Raw genomic sequence first — 24,675 nt, forward strand, 5'->3', positions numbered from 1 at the left:
AACTTCAAGATATCTTATTTTGCAATAATCTTCCATCTGTGAGATAGATTGCTATGCAAGAGACGCTAACAAAGTGAATGGATTGAGAAAATTCTGTTTTATTTTCCATGCAGCTCTCATTTTCTTCCTGAAAAAAATAAATAAATGAAAGCTAACCTGAGAGAAACTTGCCTCAGGGCATTGATACTTTGTAAACATGTATAAATTTAATTGGATTTGGATTAATAAAAGTTGCAATTTACACTAGAGAAAACACCCACTTGTACCTTTTTTCATGTTTTAACAAAATTCAGGCATAATTCCCAGAATTCAAGGAATTCAAAGTGAGTAGCCACCCTGATATTGTGCAGTAAATGATACATACATAATTCATGTTTCATATCAACAAGTAACTTTTGCTAACAGCACAAGTGCAGTATTCTAATAATTTGTAGATATTTTTGAAAATGATATAAAGAGATGAAAATTTGATTAGAAAATTAATATTTGGTCATTACGGCTCTTGTGAAATTTTGTTTTTAACAATTGTGTCTAATCAGAATTTTTCAGGAATTTTGTACCAATTAAGTTCTTTTTGCAACCTACTTCAGGATTTTTCGAGCCTGATTTAAGATTTTTAGAACCTATTTTAGGAACCTAAAAGCACACTTTTTAGAACCTAAAAATCCGAGGTCTAGTTATCACAATCAGCAACCCTAAGGCAGCATTCAGTCAGAAGTGTCGATACTATGAAAACAGCCCAGTGTGACTATGTACCACTTCAGTATGGTACGCTGCATTTAGTTCTGAAGGCTCACTTCCAAATAACACATGTTGTTTTGTTCTGGAAGTTGCCTGAGATACAACTTCTGTCACTTCTGAACAAGCTCTGTATTGCTTCCTGTCGCAGGAATTTCTCAATGTATTCATCTTTGTTATCTGCCATGTGGGTAAATTCATCCTGGGGACAATCCTGGCTTTTACCTCACTGTTGGAGGCAAAATGTGAATTACTAACCACAGTATTTGAACAGAATTTGATCCATAGTGTTGGATTACAACACTATTAACATAATTTTTTTGAGTGAACACATGAATGCATCATGGTGGCTATAGAAGTTAACTGATATTTGGAGACATCATATGAAAAAACTTGAAAGTGCAGGAAAATGTAAAAACCAAGGAAAATTTCATAACATTTTGCTACAATGGGACCATCAAGATTGAATGTGTAATGCAGGAAAATGTAAAATTAGGGATGTAAAATTGCATTTATTTATTTATTTTCAAACATTCTTTCACGTGGTGATCACTGTTGCCAACTTGATTTTGTGTAGCGAGATCTGGTCCTTTTGCCATCCCACTTAGCACATAAAATCATGATATATTTCCATCACTTGAATGTCCCATGCAATCCAGAATATTTCACTGGTAACAAATGTTTGCTGCCTGCAAAGCATTGTCATATACACATTCTTATAAAATGTGTTTTCCAATCCAACTGTGCTTGTACTATAAAACACTAGTAATATGTCTTTGTAACATGCATTTTTCAAAAGTGAAAGTACTTTTTTTTACATCTGTTTTACATGTATTCATCCACATAATGTTCTCACTAAGCCATGGGCAGTGTGTTTGTAATTTTTAACATTGTAATTTTTTTTTGCTTCCATTAGGGAAATGTGCCTAGAATTTAGACACCCTGCCGAATGTGCTCTGTCACTCACTTTATTTTATTTATTTTTGAACTTGAGCTCGAGAGGTATGCAGAAGGCTAATAAAAAGTCACAAAATACATATTGATTGCAGAAACAGATTTGAAAGCAGTGGCTAAGTCAGTCAAAATCTTGCATTTTGTGGTTCAGGTTCAGGTTTGTCTCCTACACTGACTGCCTGCATCATATATTTTTGAAGCACGATAGTCCTTACTGCTGCTGGTCCTCTTCTTCTCTTCCCCTGAGGAGAAAAATGAAACAAGGTCTTCACCGATGCCAGCGCCTACCTTCGAAGCCATGAACCTCCTGTAATGGTGTTCCTGTTCCACCTTTGCCTTATGTTACTGCACTAGCTTCCTCAGACAACACATACTTTTTGTCCAGCTTCAATATAAAACCTGGTGTTCCTTTATTTGTTTGCAGTTCCAGAAACTTTTGTCCTCTTCTATTTCTATCATTTCCATGACATCCTGATGGGAAATATCAAATAGATGTTAGAACAAACATCACCTTTCTCTCCAGTTGTTTCATGGTTCTCCTCTACTCATGCTTATGAATGCTTTGTCATTTGTGGTACACACACTTGATAGCCTTAACTCCTTTATCCGAAATCCAAATTTCCTCTGAAAACCGGATTTCTCCGAAATCCAAATTCCTCTGAAATCTGTATAGTAAAATTTCCGAATCTGGATTTTAAATTTTCGTGGATCCAGTTTCCAGATATTTTTGGCCATCCCTAGTTTGGATCCCACTTTAAACTGTAAGTCCTGTCCCGACCCAATAAGCCTTACTGTGCATAAAGTGGACTTAAAACACCAAATCAGTCAATCAATCAATTATTTTTGTCTCCCACTACAGGTTCGGACTGAGAGCGAGACGAATGAAGAGTCTCGTACCAGCCAGGAAGAAGCACAAAAGGCAGTGGATACGATTGATGGAAGAATGAGTGAAGATGACATTGAAAGCATCTCTGTAACACAGGAGAAGACAATAACCATAATGCAGGTTAGCCTTCTTTTCCTTGTATCCAGTTTTATTTCATGATGTACTATTTATGCAGGGAAACTCCGATTTTTATATTTTTTAGGGAGCCCTTAAATATAAAAGTTAAATTGGGGAAGCTTAAAAAGCAAGCATAAGGGAGGGGTGAAACTTGAGTATCAGTAAGAATCTTCTACACCATGGACTTTTTGCAGGGTATAATGTTTCAAAAATATTTTAAGAATGGGAAAGAACTAAGATATGGATTCCTAAGGGGAAAGAATGCTGTGAAAATCAGTGGCAGATTAATGTGACCCACTTTTGTTGGTAGGGGCAGTGCATGACTGCTTCTAATTGCTGCCTACTACTATCCGTGACAAAAATATTGAGCCCTCGGTTTGCGTGCTTGTAAAATTGTACTCCATTGGAGGAAAAAAGTCAAATATACCTCATTGGAAATCTACAAACATCTGCTTTTAGACAAAAGCAAGACAAAGTGATTTTAACTCAGTCTGTTTTCTACTCAGAGAAAAATGTTTCTAAAAGTGTAGTTTTTTTTTTGGTGTTTTTTACATAAGTCAAATTCAATTGTATGTAGCTTCATGTAAAACCATCGTAAAAAGATGATTTTTTTTTTTGTGATTGAACCTTGTGTATGTGGAAATATCTGAGCCAAATATAATGGTACTATCAACTGTGGAACAGTCACAATTAGTGATTAATTAAGATGTTACAATCTCGGTAATTGTCAGCCGAATGGTCATGAAATGCATATCAAAATGATGGCCATGGAATAAAAATCAAACTTTCATATCTCATTCTTTCACACTGTGTGAATTGAAAACAACAGAGAGAATTGTTTTTCTTGGCAACTGGTTCCCGCGCGATTCACATCGTTGCTAAGAACGCATGTAGAGCGTTGCCAAGCGTCACGGCTTTCCCTTGAAACGCTGCGTCCAAGCAGCTTTGACATGGGAAATAAGCCGAAACAATGTGTTGCGCAAAGGAAACAATTGTAGAGATGCCGAAATTTTCATTTGCCACTTCTGTGTTTACATTCCTGCCATGAATTATTACCTGAACTCCCACATAGCCATAATAATTCTTACGTGCATTCTATCCAGGCAGTCGGTCTCTCACAAGTTTGCGTGTTTGTTCGTACACACTGTATTGAGTTATGGCGGTTCTGTGAAGTGATTTTTTTGTTGCATGAAAATGGCAAGACTGTAATATCATAGTGGTGCAAAAGAAATTATTGTCAGTGCCAAGAGATATTTCGACCAGGGGAAACGAATAGGCACATCTCATGACACTCAAGTGCAGGGTAGAGTGTTTGGGGTTTAAGTCAGCACAGTGAAAGAGGTATGTAAAGAAAAAGCGAACAGCAAAAATTTGCATCGACCCAATATTTTATTGCACAAGTTTTTCCAAGGTGTTGTGAGAAGAAAGATACATGAGTTTTATTTTATTTATCCAGTTCAACAGAATCTATTATGAACAGCATTTTATATTTTTACCTTTCTTTTCACTCATATTTATTGAAAATTTATTGTCATAAAATCATTCTGGGAATATGACGTTCTCTTTAAGTCTACTTTATGCACAGGTAGGCTAATCGGAACTGGACTTACAGTTTGAAGTGGGATCCGAACCACTATATACCTTCATTGGGTACCGAAGGAGACGATGTTCCTATGAAGATAAAAAGCTAGAAAAAATGTGGAACAAAAACCCTGCAGTACAGCAGTACTCCATTTGCAATATGATAAATATTTCATTCATTATTTTATGCTGCGACAATAGTTTGGATCGGCTCGAAGGAACGCACTTGCGTGATTCTCGCAGTGAAGCGACAACGCTGTGGAAGTTGCCTGCTGCTCATGAAGTCTGAGATTGGCCGCACTCCGCCATACATCATGCACCCATTTACCATATTAGGAGTGCGAAAGAATAATTAATATCTGGAACCATATTTGATGTACACATGCCAAACCTCTGGAATTTGATCAAATGCGTTATATCAACATTTTTTTGCCATTTCATTGAATTTGTAATTATGCATTTCACGTTTGCACGTTTCCCTAAAATGTCAATTTTTGAAGTATCTAGTAAAAATATGCATTTGATTTTTTCTACAGAGGTTAAAAAATAATCAAAACTTCAAGTACACAAAATCTCAACATTATATGTACAGTCGATTATGAACTGCATGGTGTTAAGTTTCCTGTTCGTGAAAATGGGAAGGAAAAACTACACTTTTCAGTGAATTTTTCATTATAGCAAGAAATCCAAGTTAAGGAAAATTTTCAGGTAACGCTTATTAAAAAGTAGATACTTGAAGCTTTCCAATGAGGTATATTTGGCTTTTCCCCTCCCATGGAGTACAATTTTACAAGCACGTAAACCGAGGGCTCAATATTTTTGTCACAGATAGTAGGTTTGATTTATAGTGTGGGATCTCCACTTACCCTGCAGAGTGGTAATTATTTGCTAGTTAGATATCCGGTATCACTTATAGTTGGACGTCGAGCGACAATTGTCTTTATGCACTGTAATCAAAGTATCCTGGATTGAGTTCACAGTTTAGACATGTAGAATGGTTCAGATCCAACTTTATGCAGCGTATGTATCCAGTCCCAACTCCCAATTAGCCCAACAGCATAAGGTGAACTCAAAACAAGCTTTGTCAAACTAGATGTCATAATGGGGGGGGGGGGGGTTATATACACCCATGTTAAGTGACAATTTATTGTTGGATTCAACAATCTTGTGGAGGGCAAACATCCTTTCCACAAATAGTTTCCCCATAAATAATGTGTTTTCCATTGGTCTCTGTATCCATTCCTTTGTTGAGCATTGTGTGATTTATTTTCATCACGTGAATGGTTTTAAAGAAAAGCAACAATTATATTATACTTGGCATTGTGTGCATTTTCTTCCTGCACTACTCTGAGCATTCAAGATGTTTATACTTGTGTTAGATGCAAGATAATAGTTATGGTTCTGTTTATCAGAAGGCAGCTCAAGGAAAGAAATTAGCTTGTCTTTTTAACTTCTTTCTTTGTCACTGGTGCTCGTATTTTGTAATCATCAAAGCAAGACAGCCCTGCAAGGCTGCAAATACCAAACAATCGATGAGTCATTACTTTGGAACAAGGAGACAAAACACCAAAGCCGGCTGCAGCAGCCAGACACTCAGACCAGTGGGGATGGGGAAGGAAAATTGAGGAACAGGTGTTTGAGGGGAATGCCCTTGGTGCCAATCCAGTTGTTGAACACATGTTATCAGAAGTGTGCTAATCCCCAGTCCAAGTTGCAGAAAGAAAGAAAAAGAGAAAAAAAGGACCACTGCTTTATGCCTTTCCATGCTGTCAATGCTATCGACATACAAACAACATTTCTGATGCAGATTTGGGCATTAAAAAAAAAGTAGGAGACTGAATCATACAATTATTGCATAGCCACGCACACACATCATTGGTGGATTAATGAGCTAGTTTGGGGGAAGATGAGAGACTTTTTTTTTTACTTGCAGCATGCCCTGTTCATTAAATGCACATATCCAGGTGTGACTGATTAATTTTAGATGTCAAAGGAAAGGAGTAGGGACAATTGCTGTTTGTCTTTATGCTAATTGGTTACAGGAGCAAGAAAATCAGGGCTGAAATGCTTGGCACTTTTTAGTAATTGCAAGACTAGCGATGATACCAGAGGGGCATGAGAAGGGCAAATGACTCTCTCCCCCAACAGTTGTTTTGACAAGAATATTTTTTTGTCAGTGAGTAAAATATCACCCATAGAAAGGAAGAACCACTCTAGTTTGTGCAATTTCATCCTCACTCGGATAAACAAATGATGTAGTATTCATGAAAAAAACTCAAGATTGTAAATAATTGACAGAGGAATCTACACGAATTCTCGTTAAAAGGAAAAGTGGAGTTCTTATTCCGTAGCAGATAATGGAGGTCGGCAAACCCTTCTTAATGATTTCTGTTGCCAACCTGGCAGAAAAGAAGAAAGAAAAAAGTTTTCACAAACAAGTCATCTTCCTCACCTTTTCATTCATTCCCATCAACTAGGAAGGATTCCATAAATGTGTGGGTAGAGAAGTAAATGGAGATGGAACCCTGTTGTCAATTTTCCACTTGCAATTTTATGGAGGGGAAAGGGCAAACAATGATATCTGAGTCACACACTTACATCATGTCCAAACTCTATGGAAATCAGCATATAGTGAGAATTGGTTTGGCATCAGTGCACTTGTTCTCTGATCGGTAGGCAGAAGGCTTGATGATTTCATTGTGATGAAATATTCCACTCCCACCCTACTCCCACCTTGTAAAGCATGTTTCTCTATCTTCTGTGAATGTAAGAATGCACTGAAGATACTTCATTGTTACTGACATTTTTCCCTGTCGAATAACACATTAGACACATGTTAGTAGTCTATGGAAATTGGATCATGCAAACATAGAAGCTGACAGGATGAAACTCCTGATATTTGGGACCTGGCAACAGTGCAGGCCATGCTATTGCTACGTTGTTGACACACTGTTCTCTTATTGTGACGATGTGGCTCACTGCTACAAAAAATTGAAGTTTTCCTGTGTCTTGTGAGTGTTTTCTCTTCCACTTGTTACTCCTTTCTTCTCCTCTACAGTGACAATGCCTCAAAATATAGAAATTTCCTTTTACTTGAGGTAAGCTTTTACTGTCTCCTATGCCATTTTTGTTTATCTGTCCTTCTGGCACTCTTTTTCATTCTATTCATATATATTCCTCAGTTGTTTGGGGTGACCTATACTTGTAGGGACCATAATTTTCAAAATATGCAGAAATTTGTATATTTCTAATGTTTACATTATTTTCCTCAAAATTTGCCTTTTTTACGATCAAACCATACTCAACTTTAAAATGACAAATAAAAAGTTCTTACTCAGTGTAAGTTTCATGTCTCTATCACCTTGTGTTATCAGCTATAGAAACAACTGCTTACTGTATTTTTTTCACCTCTTTAAGTTAGTACTCGTCTGTTTTGTTTGATGCATGTATTCTTTAATTTTGCTCTGCACTTTTTATCTATCTGTAACTTTTTCAGGTATCTCATTCCTGTGTTGTTGCAACATGTTTTGTCCTGGCGGCTGCAATAGTGTTCATGCTTTTCAAATCGTGGCCTTTTATCTAAGCTGATTGTGTAACATTCAGTTGGCTTGTTCCTTGTTTTTGTGTTTTAGCTCTTTGATGTGATTTTGTTAAATTATTTTATGTTTTTAGATTGAATTAATTGTATAAGTTGTTTGTCAGTGTTTTATGTTCAGTTGTTTCCTTGTTTCTTTTACTTTGTTTTCTTAATAGTGTATTTTTTTGTGTTTGTTTGTTGTTTGTGTATTGGTTTCTGTGTTTGTTATGTTCACATATTGTTTTTTGTGTTTGATTTTTATGTTTGTGTTTTGGGTTTTTGCACTTGTTTGTTATGTTCGTTTGTGTATGTGGAACATTAATAAATTGTTAATTGTTCGCAACAATTGTCTGTATTATAGATTTAGAGGGTCTATCATTTAGTATCAAAATTTGGAGAAGAGTGACATGTGGATTGCCTGCGTTGAATCATGCCTTGCCTTCTACATGTAAAAAGTTGAACTCTACATTAATATTGTAGAAAATGTAAGATGTGATATGTTTTGTAGGACAGCAAACCCAGCAGAAGCAGATTTGATGCCCAATGCTTGCAAAAGATGCGATGAGAAACAGACATCCATGTTTGTGTATGTGTTCAGTTTGGAAGATGGTCAGGATTGTCTCTTTCTCACTGCATTTAAATAAGATTTTTTTTTGTAAAATTTAAATTTTCTTCTCATTCTGTTTCTTGGGATTAACGTACCATGCATATAATTTCCCTTCCCACAAGAGTGCGACACTGTGAGAGAAAAAAAAAAACAACCCCAACTGCCTACAACAAAGATTTTTGATTCTAAAAATATTTTTGAGAATATTTGAACCTTCTGTCCAAAGAGGCTTACAGACAGGAGAGGCGCTGTCTACTAAAAGTTAACTCTGTATTCATGAGGTGGAAGGTTCAATTCTCATTCAGCCTCTTTCTAGCCATTTGCCATTGTAAATTTGATTGTGAAAGTGGTTAAGTTTTTTTTAGCAATTCCCCAGTAGCACCATGTTTTTTCTGCATGCTATTAGGCTGTAAATTAGAGCATGTGATTGGCTTCCTTACCTGTTTTCAACACCCTGTGCATGAATGCACTTTCTTTTGGTTCTTACATGGGATGTAGGGTCTTGGCTCAGGAAGATTTTCTGCTTTAAACAAACATGGCAGGTAAGTGTTGTCTTCTCAGAAGAAGAAGAAAGGTTACGACAATTTATTGTGTCTATCAGATGGACATATTTTATGTCTTGTTTATGTGTTCTGTATGTTATTATACTGTATCCCAGGAGTCTGTGCAGCAAAGTCATGCATAACTGTAAAGAAGGGAAGAAAGCAAGTGTATGGAATTAAGTACATGCTGCTGCAAATGGCTGGTAATTGTGGTCATCCTGTCCCCTCCATGCAATCCCTTTCTCTCAAACATGTTTGTTGTCCGTGTCCTCACGTGAAACTACTTACATAGAGGATTTGTTTTTTCTGCTTGCTCCACAGACTCCTGGGACAGAGTATAGTGTGAATTTGTGTAATGTTTCTAAAGTTTAAAATATTTTAGCAGCAGCTGCAAAATGTTGGAGCATGGATTGACAGTAGCATTTGGCCTTTAATATATTAAATATATGGCTATGAGTATAGGTGGCTAGGCAGAATTGTGCTGGTGCCACATATGGGAAAAGCAAAGCGAGCGAGGGACAAAAATTGCCGGTTCCTGCACACTGTGTGGCAACATTAACTTTGCTGTGTTGCCTTGTTCAAGCATCAAACAGGCGTCTCTCAGGAGCACACAGTTGTCATCCCTGACCTTTCGAGCAAATACTGTCAGTTTGTATCGCGTGGATTGCAAAGTCCAATACTACATCTCCACAATGAGATTTTTCATTCTCTTAAACCTCTGAACACACGGGGTTGTGCTCTGACATGGCAACAGCTTGAACTTCTGCCATTCACCTAATTTCATGGCTGTGCTTTATAGGTGATTATCAATGTGGATTTAAAGATAACAGATCAACTACAGATCAAATTTCTCACATCAGACAGACACTTGAGAAAAAGTGGGAATATAATCAAAATGTCCATCAGCTATTCATTGATTTCAAAAAGCTTATGATTCGGTCAAAAGAGATAAATTATATAATATATTAGTCGAGTTTGGAATACCTAAGAAGCTTGTTAATATGATAAAAGTATGCACCAGTGAAACAGTGAAACTAGTCTGACAAATTTACAATTCATGATGGATTAAAACAAGGAGATGCATTATCTCCATTGCTCTTTAATTTTGCCGTGGAATATGCTGTTAGGAAGGTAAAAGAAACTAACAAAGAACTAAAATTAAAGGGTGTGACTCAGTTGCTATCATATGCAGATGATGTAGACTTATTAGGGGATGATATAAATACAATTAAGGATGATGCTAAAATATTTTTCAAAACTGCAAGAGATAGATTTGGAAGTTAGCAAAGAGAAAACTAAATATATGGTTACAGGTCGAAACCAAGTGTTAGGTAATAATCAAAATCTAATTATTGATAACAACTCGTTTGAACCAGTTTCCAAATTCAAATACTTAGGAGTAATAATAACAAATGGAAATTATATTAAAGAGGAAATAAAAAGTAGGCTTAATTCAGGAAATGCATGTTACTTCTCTCTTCATAAACTTTTGTCTTCTCGTTTAATATCTAAGAAACTAAAAGTTAAAATATACAAAACAGTAATTTTGCCTGTAGTATTATATGGGTGTGAAACTTGGTTCCTTACATTGAAAGAGGAACATAAATTGAGAGTATTTGAAAATAAGATCCTTAGGAAAATCTTTGGACCTAAAAGGGATGAGGAGACATGTGAGTGGAGAAGGTTACATAATTTGTATTCATGTCCAGATATTATTAGAATAATTAAATCAAGAAGACTTAAGTGGGCAGGCCATGTGGCACGAATGGGAGAGGAGAGAGGAGTTTACAGGATTCTTGTTGGGAAATCTGATGGTAAGAGACCTGTAGGAAGGTCAAGACAAAGATGGAGGGACAATGTTGAGATGGACCTAAAGGAAATCTATATTGATGCAAGGGAGTATATAGATCTTGCTCAGGATAGGGAAGGATGGAAGGCCTGTGCTGCTGCAGCCATGAACCTTCAGGTTTGAGAAGGCTAGAGAGTTAGTTAGTTAGTTAGTGCATTTAGGTGTACAAATGAATTCTTGACCCCTTGACGTACTTTGACTTAATTCTATGAGTTCCTACTGGAACATCGGCATCCATGAAGTGTCTCCACGTCACTGTTGCATGAGATTTTCTTCATTTCTTTCCAACTTTTCCCCTGTTGTCTGTCTTCTTCAACAGTACGTCTCCATGAACTTTTGAGCCTTCCTCTTTTTCTAGTGCCTTCAGGGTTCCAATCAAGTGCTTTCTTGTCGATTGCATTGTCTGCTTTCCTTAGTGAATGTCCTCAGGGTGGTGACAGACCTGGAAAACCGGGAAAAGTCAGGGATTTTGAGGTGATTTTATTTAAAGATATCGTTATGGAACTCTGCATGGGAACAGGAAATCTCATTCGTAAGTTTCGGCCTCAACTTTTAGGCCCCTTTTATGTGCAACACAACCACGGTGCCAGAAACCAGTGATGGCAGGAGGAGAGAGAGACAGAGAGAGAGAAATTTCTCTCACCCTGGCTTCTCGGCGGGAATTTTAAATTCGAACACTCTTTGGAGGAAAACTTTTATAACTCAGGCACTATGGGAGCAATCTACTTCGGATAACTTTTGATTTTCAGCAAAAACATCAGCGCATGTAGCCGTGTACAATTCAGAACGCCGAACCGAGGAAGGGGGTTTGGGGGGTGCGACCCCCGAATTTCAATGGGAAAAGACATAAAAATCTGGAGTTTGTACCCTCTTCTCCCACTATTTCGGGGAAGAGCCACAAACTTTAGTATTCTTTTCAACGAATGGATATTTCTCAAGAGAATGAAACATGTTTCATGTTCTTGGGTGCCATAAAAGTTGAATAATAAACCAACATGTGATTCTTTTTACGAAAAATAGGTAATTTGCATTTTTGGAAGGAAAATTCTTATAACTCTGGCACTATGGGAGCAATCTACTTCGGATAAGTTTTGTTTTGCAGCTAGAATATCATAGCATGCAACCGCATACAACTCAGAACGCCGGACTGAGGAAGGGGGTTTGGGGCACAACCCCCGAATTTTAATGGAAAAAACAAAAATCTGGAGTTTGCCCCCTTCTTCTCCTGCTATTTTGGGGACAAGGTGCAAACCTTAGTATTCTCTTCAAAGAATGGACGTTTCCAAAGAGATTGAAACATGTTTCATGTTTCTGGGTGCCATACAAGTTGAATAATAAGCCAAAATGTGAAACTCTGTTCGGAAATGTGGCATGGATATGTTGCAGAGAGGGGGGGGGGGGGAGGAAGGTTGGTCATCAATATGAATTTCCCAGGCTTGCTCCAGACCTGTGTCAGAGTTTCCACCCAAACATAAGAGTATGAAGGTCCAAAAAGCACATTCATTTCGTAATCAGCACCATGATACCATATGGTATCATCGGGGAGTAAATGTTAAGCCTCTAAATATTACATGGAAAATGCATTGAATTATCATTTTTTCTTGTCCGTATGGGAGTAGTAAGAGGACTTGTCAACAGATGGAGGGGATAAGAGTGGTTGGTGCTGTCCGATAGTTGTCGGACGTTGTAGTAAGGCATTTTGTTGAGCAAACTAAAGGAACATGAAAACAAATAGGTTCCATTGATACATACGATTTTTGTCAAATATCGCCACCCAACAAAGTAACTCACTACAACATGCGACAGAACATCCAACAAAAATTGCATGCATAAGCAACAAGAGCTTTAGGCTGCAAATATGCTGCTCGAATTTTGTTACTCTTCTGGCTCACTTCACCTTATTTAATGAAGCAATGCTTACGAAGATTTTCTTTCATCACCCTGACGTATTACTGGTTTCGCACAAGTTAACATACATTTACAATAACATTGCACTATTCTTAGATATCATTAAGAATCCAACCAAATGGGATGTGCATGCTCCCAACCTCAGATTTACTGCAACACTAGTATTGCAATGAAATTAACACCACTCTCTGTCCTGTCTGTTTAAACTCATGAGAGATGGTCATTAATCTCTCACTGAGGAAGGTTAATGTCTAATATTATGAAATAAAATACTAATAATAAATACGTAAATATTTTAATATATTTACTCAAATCATTCAATCATAAAAGCAAATCACTTTCTTCAAGAATTGACTTTTCTCTGCCAGCCCTGCTAAATTTTCACTTTCCATCTACTGATTTATACGAGGAGTGGCCAGAAAGTAATTTCCAATTAGTAGGGACATTGATTTTTAGCAAATGCCAAAACCATGAAAAATGGTAATTGCTGCGAAGTTATGTTTAGGAATGTGCAGTGATGTCTGGACACATTTTTCACCCGTTCGAAATATCGAAATAATGCAAATTTGGCATAAAATGTGAATTGCTGGTGTTTTTAGCAATTTTTTTTTAAAGAAATGTCTTAAGACAATGAAAAATTCCATGAAATCCAACATTCTTGTCTTTTCTAGGCCATGTTTGTGTACATAGAACATGCAAGTTTTCCAACATTTTACTCAAGAGAAAACTATAGAGTTATACGTACATGGAATAATTCCGACAGCCACATTAAATCATGTATTTCCCACGATTTTTTCAATTTCTATCAAAACCATTTGCATCACAGAGCAAAGTGGCAGGGTTCTAACAGGAGATTGAGTGCGTATCTACCGTCACATGGGAGCCACATCTTCATATTTGTCGCACGAGATATGTTTTGCATTACCAAGCTAAGTGTGCACCATCGGCATTTGTCGATTGAGTAATAATGGAACTCAGTCATTAGGGCATGTGACTACTATGCGAGAGGCCCCGGGTCGATCCCCTGCAGGGGAGAACCGGGATGTTTTCCACCTATTCAAACTGCTCCGGTGCCCACCCATCATCATATGAAGCTGATACCTTGAAACTTTGAGGAATAAAGGTAGCCAGGAGCATGGTGCTGATCACATCACCCCTACCTTCAGCCGTAATCAAGAAAGTGTTGGGCCCTAACTCCACACCCCTACTATACACCTTCATGGAAAAGTGCAGGGGAGCACTTTACTTTTACTTCCTCAAAAATCTGTTCCAACATATCAAACTGTCATGAAAATGTGCAGATCATGTGACCTACAATTTAAAATAATAGTTTAAAAGCACAATGGAGTATTATGTTTCGGTATATTTGGCAGATAAATGTTCTAAAACAAAAACGCGAAATTTGGGAAACTTAACACTAACAAGTCAAAAAAAGATAATGCCAATTTTTGGTGCCATAATATATCGGTATCTGTCACGTGAGATTGATTGATTTAAATTTTTTGGGTGCGTCGCCACTTATGGTCATTATGCACCCTTCAGAATATACGGGGAAAATTCCATTATCTAAAATCCTTACCTTAAAATTAAAAAAAGGGGTATGGAAAATAACTTCCCAAAATAACTTTCAAGATATCAAGCTCTCACGAAGAGGCATAAGCCATGTGACTTACAATTTGAAACAGTATTTTAAAAACACCATGAAGGTATAATTTCAGATATTTTCCAGAAAATGCTCCAAAATGAAAATGTGAATTTTGGGAAAAATAACACCTTATAGTAAAAAATAAAAAATAAGAAAATACACCAATTTAAAAAAGAATAACAAAATATCAAGGTCCCTACCGATTAGGCATAAATAAAACAAGAATATCATTTGTAATTTATTGAGTTAGTAACAGTAAGTCCTACCTAATTTTCAGCATAATCACCACCATTGTTCTGGCATTTGTCGTAGCATGGCACTAAATTTTGTATGTCCATGGTATATGTGTCTGACAGCAAAGACTGCAACTATCTCTACTGCAGTGTTGCTGTCAGAAACCTCTTCAGTTAAACAAAGAGATGAAAGTCTGTACATTCAAGGCCAGGGCTGTACAGGGAGTGGTCCAAGATCTCTCACCTGAAGTGATGCAAAGGGCCCGTGTGTACTCAGCTGTATGGGGTTGTGCACATTCGATTGGCCTTCCGTGAATTGTCTGCACCATCATCTGACCATACTATCATTCACGACATCCGGTCTGCACACCTGACATGATTGCTGGTTGCTCTGTGCCAAATTCTGAGCATGCAATGTAGGCTACATCGCAGTCAGTGGCATACTGTACGAGAGCTGCAATCTTTAATGTAGAACTGTTCTAAAACGGTTGCATTGCAACTGTACCAGATTACAGCTACTTCTTGATGGTAACTTTAAAAATAATCAAGTATTTTATTTTAAACTTATTGCGTATGACAAAATTCCGTAATCCTTCCCTAGCTTGTGAATTGTAATAATTTTCCAAATTCACTATTTTGCAGTTTGAATTCAAATCATAGAGAATAGAGAAATTAAGTCAATTTCATAGAAGATAATATTGGTACTTAACAAAACCATACATGGATCTGTGTGAGTTTATTATTTCTATTTACAAAAGCATCGATTTAGTTTAGTTTGTAATTGTCAGAGAAAAATGTAAATTTTGTCCTGGAAAACCTGGAAAATTCAGGTAATTTTATTTCTGCTTGTTTGTAGCCACCCTGGTCCTATCCAGTTCCATTTTCTTCTTTTAATTTTGTTTTTAATCTGGTCTTCTGATGCTCTACTTCTGGCCAATGTACATTTAATATTCTTCTGAGGCATCTGTTTATGAAAACTTGTAATCTGTTTATGATTTGATTTGTGACTTTCCAGGATTCTGCTCCATATAGCAATACTGATTTGGCATTGCTTCTAAAAAATCTTTAACTTTGTTTCTGTAGTTATAATCCTACTTTTCCACATTGGACAAAGTTGCACAAAGGCCCCATTAGCCCTTCTGATGCATTGTTTTACATCAGCTTCTGTCCCTCCATTTGTTGCAACTACACTTCCTAAGTAGGTAAAATTGTCTACATCTTCTAATGTTTCATTTTAGTCTTTGATTTATTTAATGTCAGTCCAAATTTTTTAGCTTTCACAACGAGATCTTCCAATTTAGTTTTTGCATCTCTATAAGATTCTGACAACAGACACACATTCTGGTAATAGATACAGTAATGAGGGAAACCGTAAAAGGAAAAAGAAGAGGAATGCAATGGGGTCTTATGGATAGATTAGAAGACCTAGATTTTGCTGATGATGCTTGTCTGTCTTGAACCCTCATTCACGTATTATACTTTTCTGTTGCGATTGTTCAAATTGGAAATTTCCCTGCCATTGTGATTGTTCAAATTGGAAATTTCCCTGCCATTGTGATTGTTCAAATTGGAAATTTCCCTGCCATGTTTGGGCACTGCAATACCAACCTGAAAGGGTAAAATATAGATGATGTAGCTTAAAAGAATCAGCACATCAGGCACTGCATGATTTTTGCATATCGACTGAAGAAAAATGCTGCTGAGGCAAAAGAAATGATTGGTTCAGTCTTGGGATAAGATGCTGTATTGTACAGCACCTGTAAGAAGTGATTTCATCTTTCAGTCTGAAAGATGAAGATCATTCTGGACAGCCAGGGAAAGTAGAAGATGAACAATTGGAGTCTTATTTAATTTTCATCTTATATTAAAAGACTTAAACTACACTAAACTCCATGGTGAAATAACCCTGTGAGTGCCAGGAGCTGCTAAGCAATGTTCCATTGGCTGATGCTGTCTGCCGCATTGAGCCCCATCACTGCTGTTTTCGACACGGGAGCCTGTTACTTCTTCTTTTCAAGTAGCTCTCCAATTGTCCTCACAACGCTGGGTCAAGACCAACATTTAAGGGCTCCCATCGGTAATTGAACCTGAGAACACTCAACCCAAAAGGAACAGGGATAACCATTTGGCTACATGGAAGCCCAAGAGGCTTAAGGTTCAGATGGATATTTGGCTGAATTCTCTTCTCCTTTCGAGAAACTGCTATGATATTCCAAAATCTGAAAAATTATATGTGCTTAGAATTCCTTCTAAAGCATTCACACGAATCTCTGTGTGATTTGCTTCTGAAGTTGCTTAGATATTCAACTAGTTTCATGCCTATGCAAGTCTATTAAACAATTGATACTATCTAGACAACAGCACTGGAGCCACTGTGATCTAGTCAGTTAGGCATCCAACTGCCACATGGGAGACCCAGGTTTGATTCACGGGGTAGGTGATGTAAGATCGGCCTTGTCCCTGCATAAGCAGATCTGGGGTTCACCCAGCCTCAAATCAATGGGTATCGTGGGCAACCCTCAGGTGGTAACGGTGACTAGAGTGTGATACTGATCACATTACCTCCAAAATGGCTGAGATCGATAATGTGTGGGATCCTACCACATGATATGGTGCTATATGCATGGGGAACTTTACCATTATTATTCCCACTTGCATGTATAGTACAAGAAAACCATGTTACAAAGTTGTGATAGTGATGCTTGAATGTATGCATTTTAACGTGGAATGCTTTTACAAAACTAATTAATATTTTAACATTGTATGTAAATATGTTAGCACTAGGAGGATGGTGATTTCCTAGCTACCAATTAGGACTAACCCATGATTTTGATGAGCAGGGTTTTATCTTGCAATATTTTCCACTCTTGTTATTCTGAGCGTAAAATATCTTTTGTGTTTCTTTATTTGTCTTATTTTTACATCATTATAACAAATTCTACCTCCTACAGTGTATAATAGGTATATAAAACACTAATATTCAAGTTAGAAAGACTGTGTTGTTCATGTTCACTTAAATCATAGATTGAAATAATTTAATTTTAATTAATCAAAGCCACCAGAGGCTTCAAAGCAGTGAACACAAGTACAGTTCCCCTGTTCAAAACAAGGTCAAGGTCCACATTCATATGTCTTAGGGAGAATTAACACCGAAGAGACACGTGTCGCTTGCAAGCAAACACTCAGTAATCAATTGAACCTTTCGATCTGAAGAGACACTACAAGCTGCACATGTTGCTTTCCTCTTGCGTGTCGCTTGCCTCTTGTGTGTCGCTCGGATTGTGCTGTTTTCTCAATACCATGCATCATGTCACCTCAGTTTGTTGTTTGCGTATGTGCAGTGAATGCTTCATTCCAACGAGCTATATTTAGACTCTAGAAGTGAAGCCTTACAACATGTTTGAAGCTCTAATTTGTTGATATAATAAAGTATTGATATGTACAATGTTTAAAGATTTAAACACAACGTTCTTATCTCTTTATCAATTTTTTTGATGTAGTTATCTGCTGTAATTTTCTTTCAACATCATGTAAAGAGGCCATGTTTTGGGCATTTAGAATGTGATTGCTTTTATTTTAAATAGCCAGCTCATAGAGGCACTTTAGTACAAAATAGATTAGACAACGTGGTAAAGTACTCTAGTGCATTGTTTCTCAACTGCTGGGTTCTCGTATCAACTATACTGAGCTCGAAAGGTTCTGCTGAAAGTGGTTGACAAATAACACATTCCCAGTATCATATTTGAGTTGTAAATTTTTGTTTTTCAAGTCCATTTTATACACAAATAGACTAATCAGAACTGGATCTGCCTGGTGCCTTTACCTTGTCATCCATATTTTTCTTTTTGTCAACAATCCTACACATAATCCAACTTTATGATTATGCTAGAATTTATTTTTCAATATTTAATTTCATGGGTACATGTTAATTCATGCATAAAATCTTAAATATTGGAAAGGTATTTACGAGGAAAATTCTTGGGCTGAGGGCATTGACATATATACATATATATGCCAGGTCATGGTTTCAAGAAGGTTGAGAATCATTTATCTAGTGTTTAGGTCTTTGCTCTATCCAGGCTGGAAAGTCTAGCGTATTGAGGTGAGTGCATGTTATTTCTCCTTTTCTCATGCACAACATGCCTCTTCCGAGTTTCAATAACTTGCACAATTTTTACAATGCGATTTATATGTAACAATGTCCATTGTTACATTTTGGGGGGGGGGTGATTAAAATGCTGATTAATTCAATTATATCGGTGCCGGACCCTGTGGTTGAGTGGTTAGCACATTGCACTGCGACACCAAGGGTCCCGGGTTCGAATCCTGCTCGGGCTTGGTTGTTTGTGAATGTCCATTTATCAATTTCATCATTTCATCACTCATCCCCATCTTCGCAAATTAGCCAAGGCACAAAACACAAAGAAAAATAAACTAAATCAATCATTCAATCAAATCAATTATATCTGTATCATCATGCGAACTGAGCAAGAAACAAGTGTCGCTTGCCACGTGCCGTGTGCATATTGTCTCTTTGGTGTGAAACTCTTGTGCCGCATGTCTCTTCGCTGTGAATTCTCCCTTACAGTTTATCAATTCTCATAATTTGGAAAAATCTATGAGAAAATTTCTTGGTCATCCCCTCTTTATATAAGATCCAGAAGTTGGTATGATATCAAAAACATTGAAGAGCATGTGCATTGACCATCTTATACATCCAAACCTCACCATATAGATACATGGTGATGAATGTAGACTTGCATTTTGATCTGAATTAACAGACAGTCAACTTGAAAATACACCCATGAGATGAGCAATAGTGAGCAATAATTAACATAGCTTCACTTGCACTTTGAATCAGAGGGTGAATCACCTTCTGGAGGGTGACCCTGGTGAGGGCAGACCTCACCCTCACCCTCTTGAACACTTGGGAGCATGAGAGCAAGTGATATCTCGTAGGGGAGGTTAATGGAGAGTGAGGGTTACCTCGGAGAGTGAGGGTTACCTTGGAGGGTGAGGGAGGCTGATTCAAAATGAACATATTTGCTTTGAATGCGCTATTGCCTGCAGGCGTGTCTACCTATGAACTGTACCAGTCAAAATGTCAGGTGACTGTACTTATAGTAGTAATCCTTTGGAGGTGGGATTAAAGTTTTAACTTTTTCTACATGTGCAGAGCACTGTTATTTTTTTAAAATTCACAGAACATGGAAGCTGTGCATTAAACTTAACATCGTCAAAATGCTACATGAAAGAAGATCATGACATTAATGGGCAATGACACTTTTTTTGCAACTTCACGTGGCAAAGGGGTTGTTGATGACATTGGAGCAATTGTGAAAGGGGGATTGTCTGGAATAGAGTTAAGAAGTGCCAATTTCAAGTAGAGAATGCTAAAGATTTTTTTTTAGTCTGCGCACTTCTCAGTATCTGGCATAAAAATCATTGACGTAAGTGAATTAGAAATAAACAAGTACAAGAAAATGCAGATTAAGAGATGAAAACATGTTCCAGTGACTGAGGGACTGCATTCCCTGCATTTTGTACAAAGCCATGACAGAGAAAATTTGATGGTTTGACAAATTTGTCAATCACAGCTTATGAAGAGAAGAATTTGAAATTAAAAGTCTCCAATGTGTAATCTGTTTCTTCAGATGTGGGCAATGAACCATGGAAGAAACATACAAGTACAAAAACTGTTATCAAATAAAATCACACCTGGGAGTGCATTGCTTTGAGAATTTAAAACTTCAAGAAAGAAGAGGCAACCTAAACAACTCTATTGATATGCTAGTATTGCAGAGAACTTCTTTCAAGAAGATGGTGAAATTAAGAGTGCTTTTCCTCAGGAATATATAAGCGTCTGGGATTGTTTAGAAAAATAAATTAAATAGAAATAATCTTATGTTTTTTTCAGCAGATTGTTGTCATTTGGATAGAAATCCAAGTCCTCATCCTTTGCCATTTCCTGCCTCTGGTTGGGTCAGCATAAAAGTCAAGCCTCTCCATTTTTTCCTTGTCTTCCACCAACATCTTGGTCTCCCCCTTGGCTTTATTCCCACTCCTTGTGCATTGTAAGCTCTTACTGGTAGTTTTTCTGCATGTGTCCAAACCATCTCATCTGTACATGATCTATCCTGTCCTGAAGCTTCACCACACCCCACTGTCTGTTGGATCTCCTCAATCCTTATTCTTCCCTTCTAGTTTTCCCCAATATAGATATCCAAGTATTATACATAATTTAGTAAATAGTAGAAAGTATTTTACATTTTGTTTGTTTGTTTTATAACTTTTGATTTACTTCTGTGTTGTACTGTGTCCCACCCGTGACATCCTACTGTCTCACTCGTGACAACAAAAAACAATTTCTACTTTAACTGTTTTATTTCCTCTTAAACTTCACTAGAATATTCAAAGGTTAATTACTTGCTCTCTTTATCTTAAATATTATTTTATCATTTGTAGATTAACAGAAATGAAAATAAAGTTCTTATCAAGTAAAGAGTCTGTTTTGTCTGTCCCACCCATAACAGAAAATTGTTCACCTATAAGTATTAATCTGGGAAAGTATTCTACGGTTAATTATTTTTAATCAACAGTGCTTAGTTTCATAATTCATTGCTCAGAAGCTGTAAAAAAACTATTAGTAGAATAGTTATTTTAATGTTAAAATATTCTGGGTATCAAAGCCTTGACAATAGCATGCCCCTTACGATTTTTGTTTACATGCTAGCTGCCAGATGAGTTGTATTTAACTTGTGCTAGTTTTACGCCTGGGGCCTCGTGAAGCATATTTAACTCTCACGTCTACATGTTATGTAAAGAGTGGCCCTGTGGACAAAATTTTGCAGATGGTTCATGAAAATCTTATTTAGTGATGATGTTATTTTTATAATTAATACAAGCAATTTAAAAAGCGTTTTATGTTTATTTTTACCTTTAAATTTCACTTAAAGCTGACAAGTAAACAGTAAAACATTTCTACTCATGAACTGTTTTTAAGTTTTTCTGGCCTTGAATTATTGCTGTGAGTCAAATATAACTCTCACGGCATGCAAAGTAAATATTGTTTCAAGCACTGCGTAAGTTGCATTTGACTCGCACACATAAAATTATTAAAATTAACAATTTTCCATCTAATCGTCAAGAAACATATTGCTTTCAATGTTTTTATTATAATCTTGTAATAAGACATCGTGGCCCCAGGTAAAGATTTTTTTCTTCTATTGTGGCAGTCAGTGTGTTAACTATTCTTGTTGATTGACAATGATATACAAGAATATCAGATTATGATAAAATGTGTGTTCTGCAAAATAAAGTTCAAGGATATACAGATGAAATATTGGTGAAATATTGAGAACATGAACTAATTCTTGATTAACATGGTTAGTAAACTCAGGATAAACACTGAATATTCATCAGAAATATAAGTCCAAGGAATAAAGATAAAATCGGAATCCAAGATGGTTTAACAGAACAATGGACAGCACGTTGAACAATGAAAAAACTAATGACTAGAGATTATTGTTAGAGCTTCTTTTATTATCTCAGAAGAGAGATGACATTTTATTCTCTCAAAAGAGAGATGACATTTTATTCTCTCAAAAGAGAGATGACATTTTATTCTCTCAGAAGAGAGATGACAATTTATTCTCAGAAGAGAGATGACATTTTGGTTACCAGAGGAGTTAACAAAGAAATAAACTCTTTTTCTGCAAAGCAGATCTGTGTTTCATAAACTGAATATATGTGGGCTGTTCAAAAAAGACAGGACTTTTGCAATACAAACTTTATTACCACAATTATAACATTTCAAAGTACTCCCCCATGCTTGCAATGCAGTGCTCCCATCATTTCTGCCACTGTTAGGACACCTCCTGGAGTGCGTTTCTGAGTATAGCTCTCATCTGTGTTGTCACATTCTCCTGCATGTTGTCTACACTTTCAAGATTTTTTTTCAACTGTGAAAACAGAAAAATCTCCACCCAGATTCTTATATTACAGTAGACACATTTTTACCAAAAATATAAAAAACCTAGAAGCTTTCTTACTTAATATTTTCCATTATAAAACTTCCATTTGGCCAATCATGAGTTTCCAAACTTGCTTCTAAAGTGACATGATATGGTGCTGCCTGCCTGTTAGGTGGATTTATTCAGTGGCTGTGAGATTGTTCTTTGGTTGGATGTTCAAACAGTGATAAAGAATACGTGCATATACAGCTAGATGTGTATAATTATTATGCCCTACAAATCGAATCACTATTTTTAGGAATAGATCTAATAGGTGCAAAAAATGAATTTTGATAAGTAGGAGGATGTTGAGCATCTAAAGAACCATCAAGGGTTTTTTTTTTTTTTTTTTAGTTTCTCAAATGAATGTGAGCACTCTTTGCTCATTCTAGTCATAATTATATCCATATCATTAAAAATATTTGAGATGGAGATATATGATGTTAAGGAATCGAGGAGTAGACAAACTACCTATTTCTCAAATTTTAAGAATCAGAAATATTAAAATGGAGCTCCCACCCCGATAGTCTAGCTGTAAGACTGGTGGCTTGTAACCAATTGGACCTTGATCCCTGCTGGAGGCACATTTCATTAAGTTGTTCGAATTCCACTGTAATCAGTAGGTTTTGTTGCGATTTGCCTCTGTGCATGAAGTGGATGTTAATATAAATCCAACCAAATAAATATTGCTTTATGGTGCAAAAATCAGCATGCTCATAGGTCTAGGACCTGGTAATAAAAATCAACTTTGTACCGATTTTGTGGATCTTCAACAGTTTAATCATACTGAAACTGCTTCTTCTTTCAATTTCGGCCCTGTACAGTGTTGCCTATCTTTGGATCATTTATATCTAAATTCAATGCCAATTCTTATCAACCAGGAGCCCAACCCTGTGGCCAAGTGGTTAGCACATTGCGCTGCAATGCCAAGGGTCGGGCTTGGTTGTTTGTGAATGTCCAATTTCATCCCCATCTTCGCAAATTAGCCAAGAGGCACAAAACGCGAAGTAAATTAAATCAATCAATCAATCAATTATCAACCAGGACTCACAGGCCTTCCCCCCCCCCCAAACCTCCTGGAGTGGAGAGAGGAAGGCTCTACCAGGCTGCCAAGTGGCGTCTAAGAAACTTTGAAAATCTTCATCACTCCTGCTTTTTCAAAGCACTGATATGTTTGCAGGAAATCTGACACATCATAGATTATTGTTTTGAAGACATTTGCCCATTGCATTACGTGATAACTAGTGAGTGGCTGCGGTGGTAATGCGTCTGACTACCATGCTAAAGGTCCCGGGTTCGATCCCTGGTCGGTTCAAATCCAGGAACTTTTCTAATGGAAGCAGCCCCAGCACCCACCCAGCTTCGAATAACATGTGTACCTGGGGGATAAAGGCGGTCAGAGGAATGGTGCTGATCACATCACCCCCCTCACGACCGGATCAAGAAAGTGAGGGGCGTTACCCCCGCACCCCTTATACGCCTTCATGGCTAAGCACAGGGGAACACTTTTAGATAACTAGTGAGCAATGGAACACAACTGGTTTGCAATACACCGAGCCTCATGCGTGACCATTCGAACAGTTTTATTGTCGCCAATTATTTGAAAGAGCGCATCATAGACATCTCCCACTTGATATATCAACAAAGTTAAGGCATCGAATCTGCTTTTCCACCTTGTGGCACTCAGTAGTTTTAAAGTGAGACTACTGATATATTCCTTCAAAACAGTTTCCCTATTTTTTTTTAAAAAAAAAACCAACACAGTTTCAGGAAACCATTTATTGGCAACAGGTACAGCAAAGGTACAGCTAGTTTTCAACATAGCTACCACCAGAATTGAGACACTTGTCGTATCGTGGTATCAACTTTTGGATCCCACTGTCGTAGAACTCTGCCGCCTGTGAATGGAACCAGCGTGTGACAGACGTCTTCAGCTCTTCGTCGTTGCCAAAACACTCACCGGAGGACAGGAATTTCTTGAGGTGCAAGAAAACTTGAAAATCACTGGGAGCTAGATCAGGACTGT

The 24,675-nt window shown here is 37.1% G+C and overlaps 1 protein-coding gene across 2 annotated transcripts in view; it reads left to right on the forward strand.

Annotated features, from left to right (window-relative positions):
• Positions 1–24,675, forward strand: part of LOC145983930 (uncharacterized) — a 94,078-nt gene that overhangs the window by 56,523 nt on the left and 12,880 nt on the right. Inside the window, exons 15-16 of one of the 2 annotated variants that reach the window (XM_083117095.1) lie at positions 2,552–2,698; positions 7,773–8,121. In XM_083117095.1, coding sequence (XP_082973221.1) covers positions 2,552–2,698; positions 7,773–7,859 — 234 coding nt within the window. In that variant the 3' untranslated portion in view covers positions 7,860–8,121. Of the gene's footprint in view, positions 1–2,551; positions 2,699–7,772; positions 8,122–24,675 lie in introns of those variants that run through there. The other variant, XM_083117096.1, reaches the window with a different exon arrangement.

The sequence above is a fragment of the Lepisma saccharinum genome, chromosome 2, assembly GCF_977018435.1.
Source record: "Lepisma saccharinum chromosome 2, izLepSacc3.1, whole genome shotgun sequence".
In the NCBI taxonomy this organism is placed as follows: Eukaryota; Metazoa; Arthropoda; class Insecta; order Zygentoma; family Lepismatidae; genus Lepisma; species Lepisma saccharinum.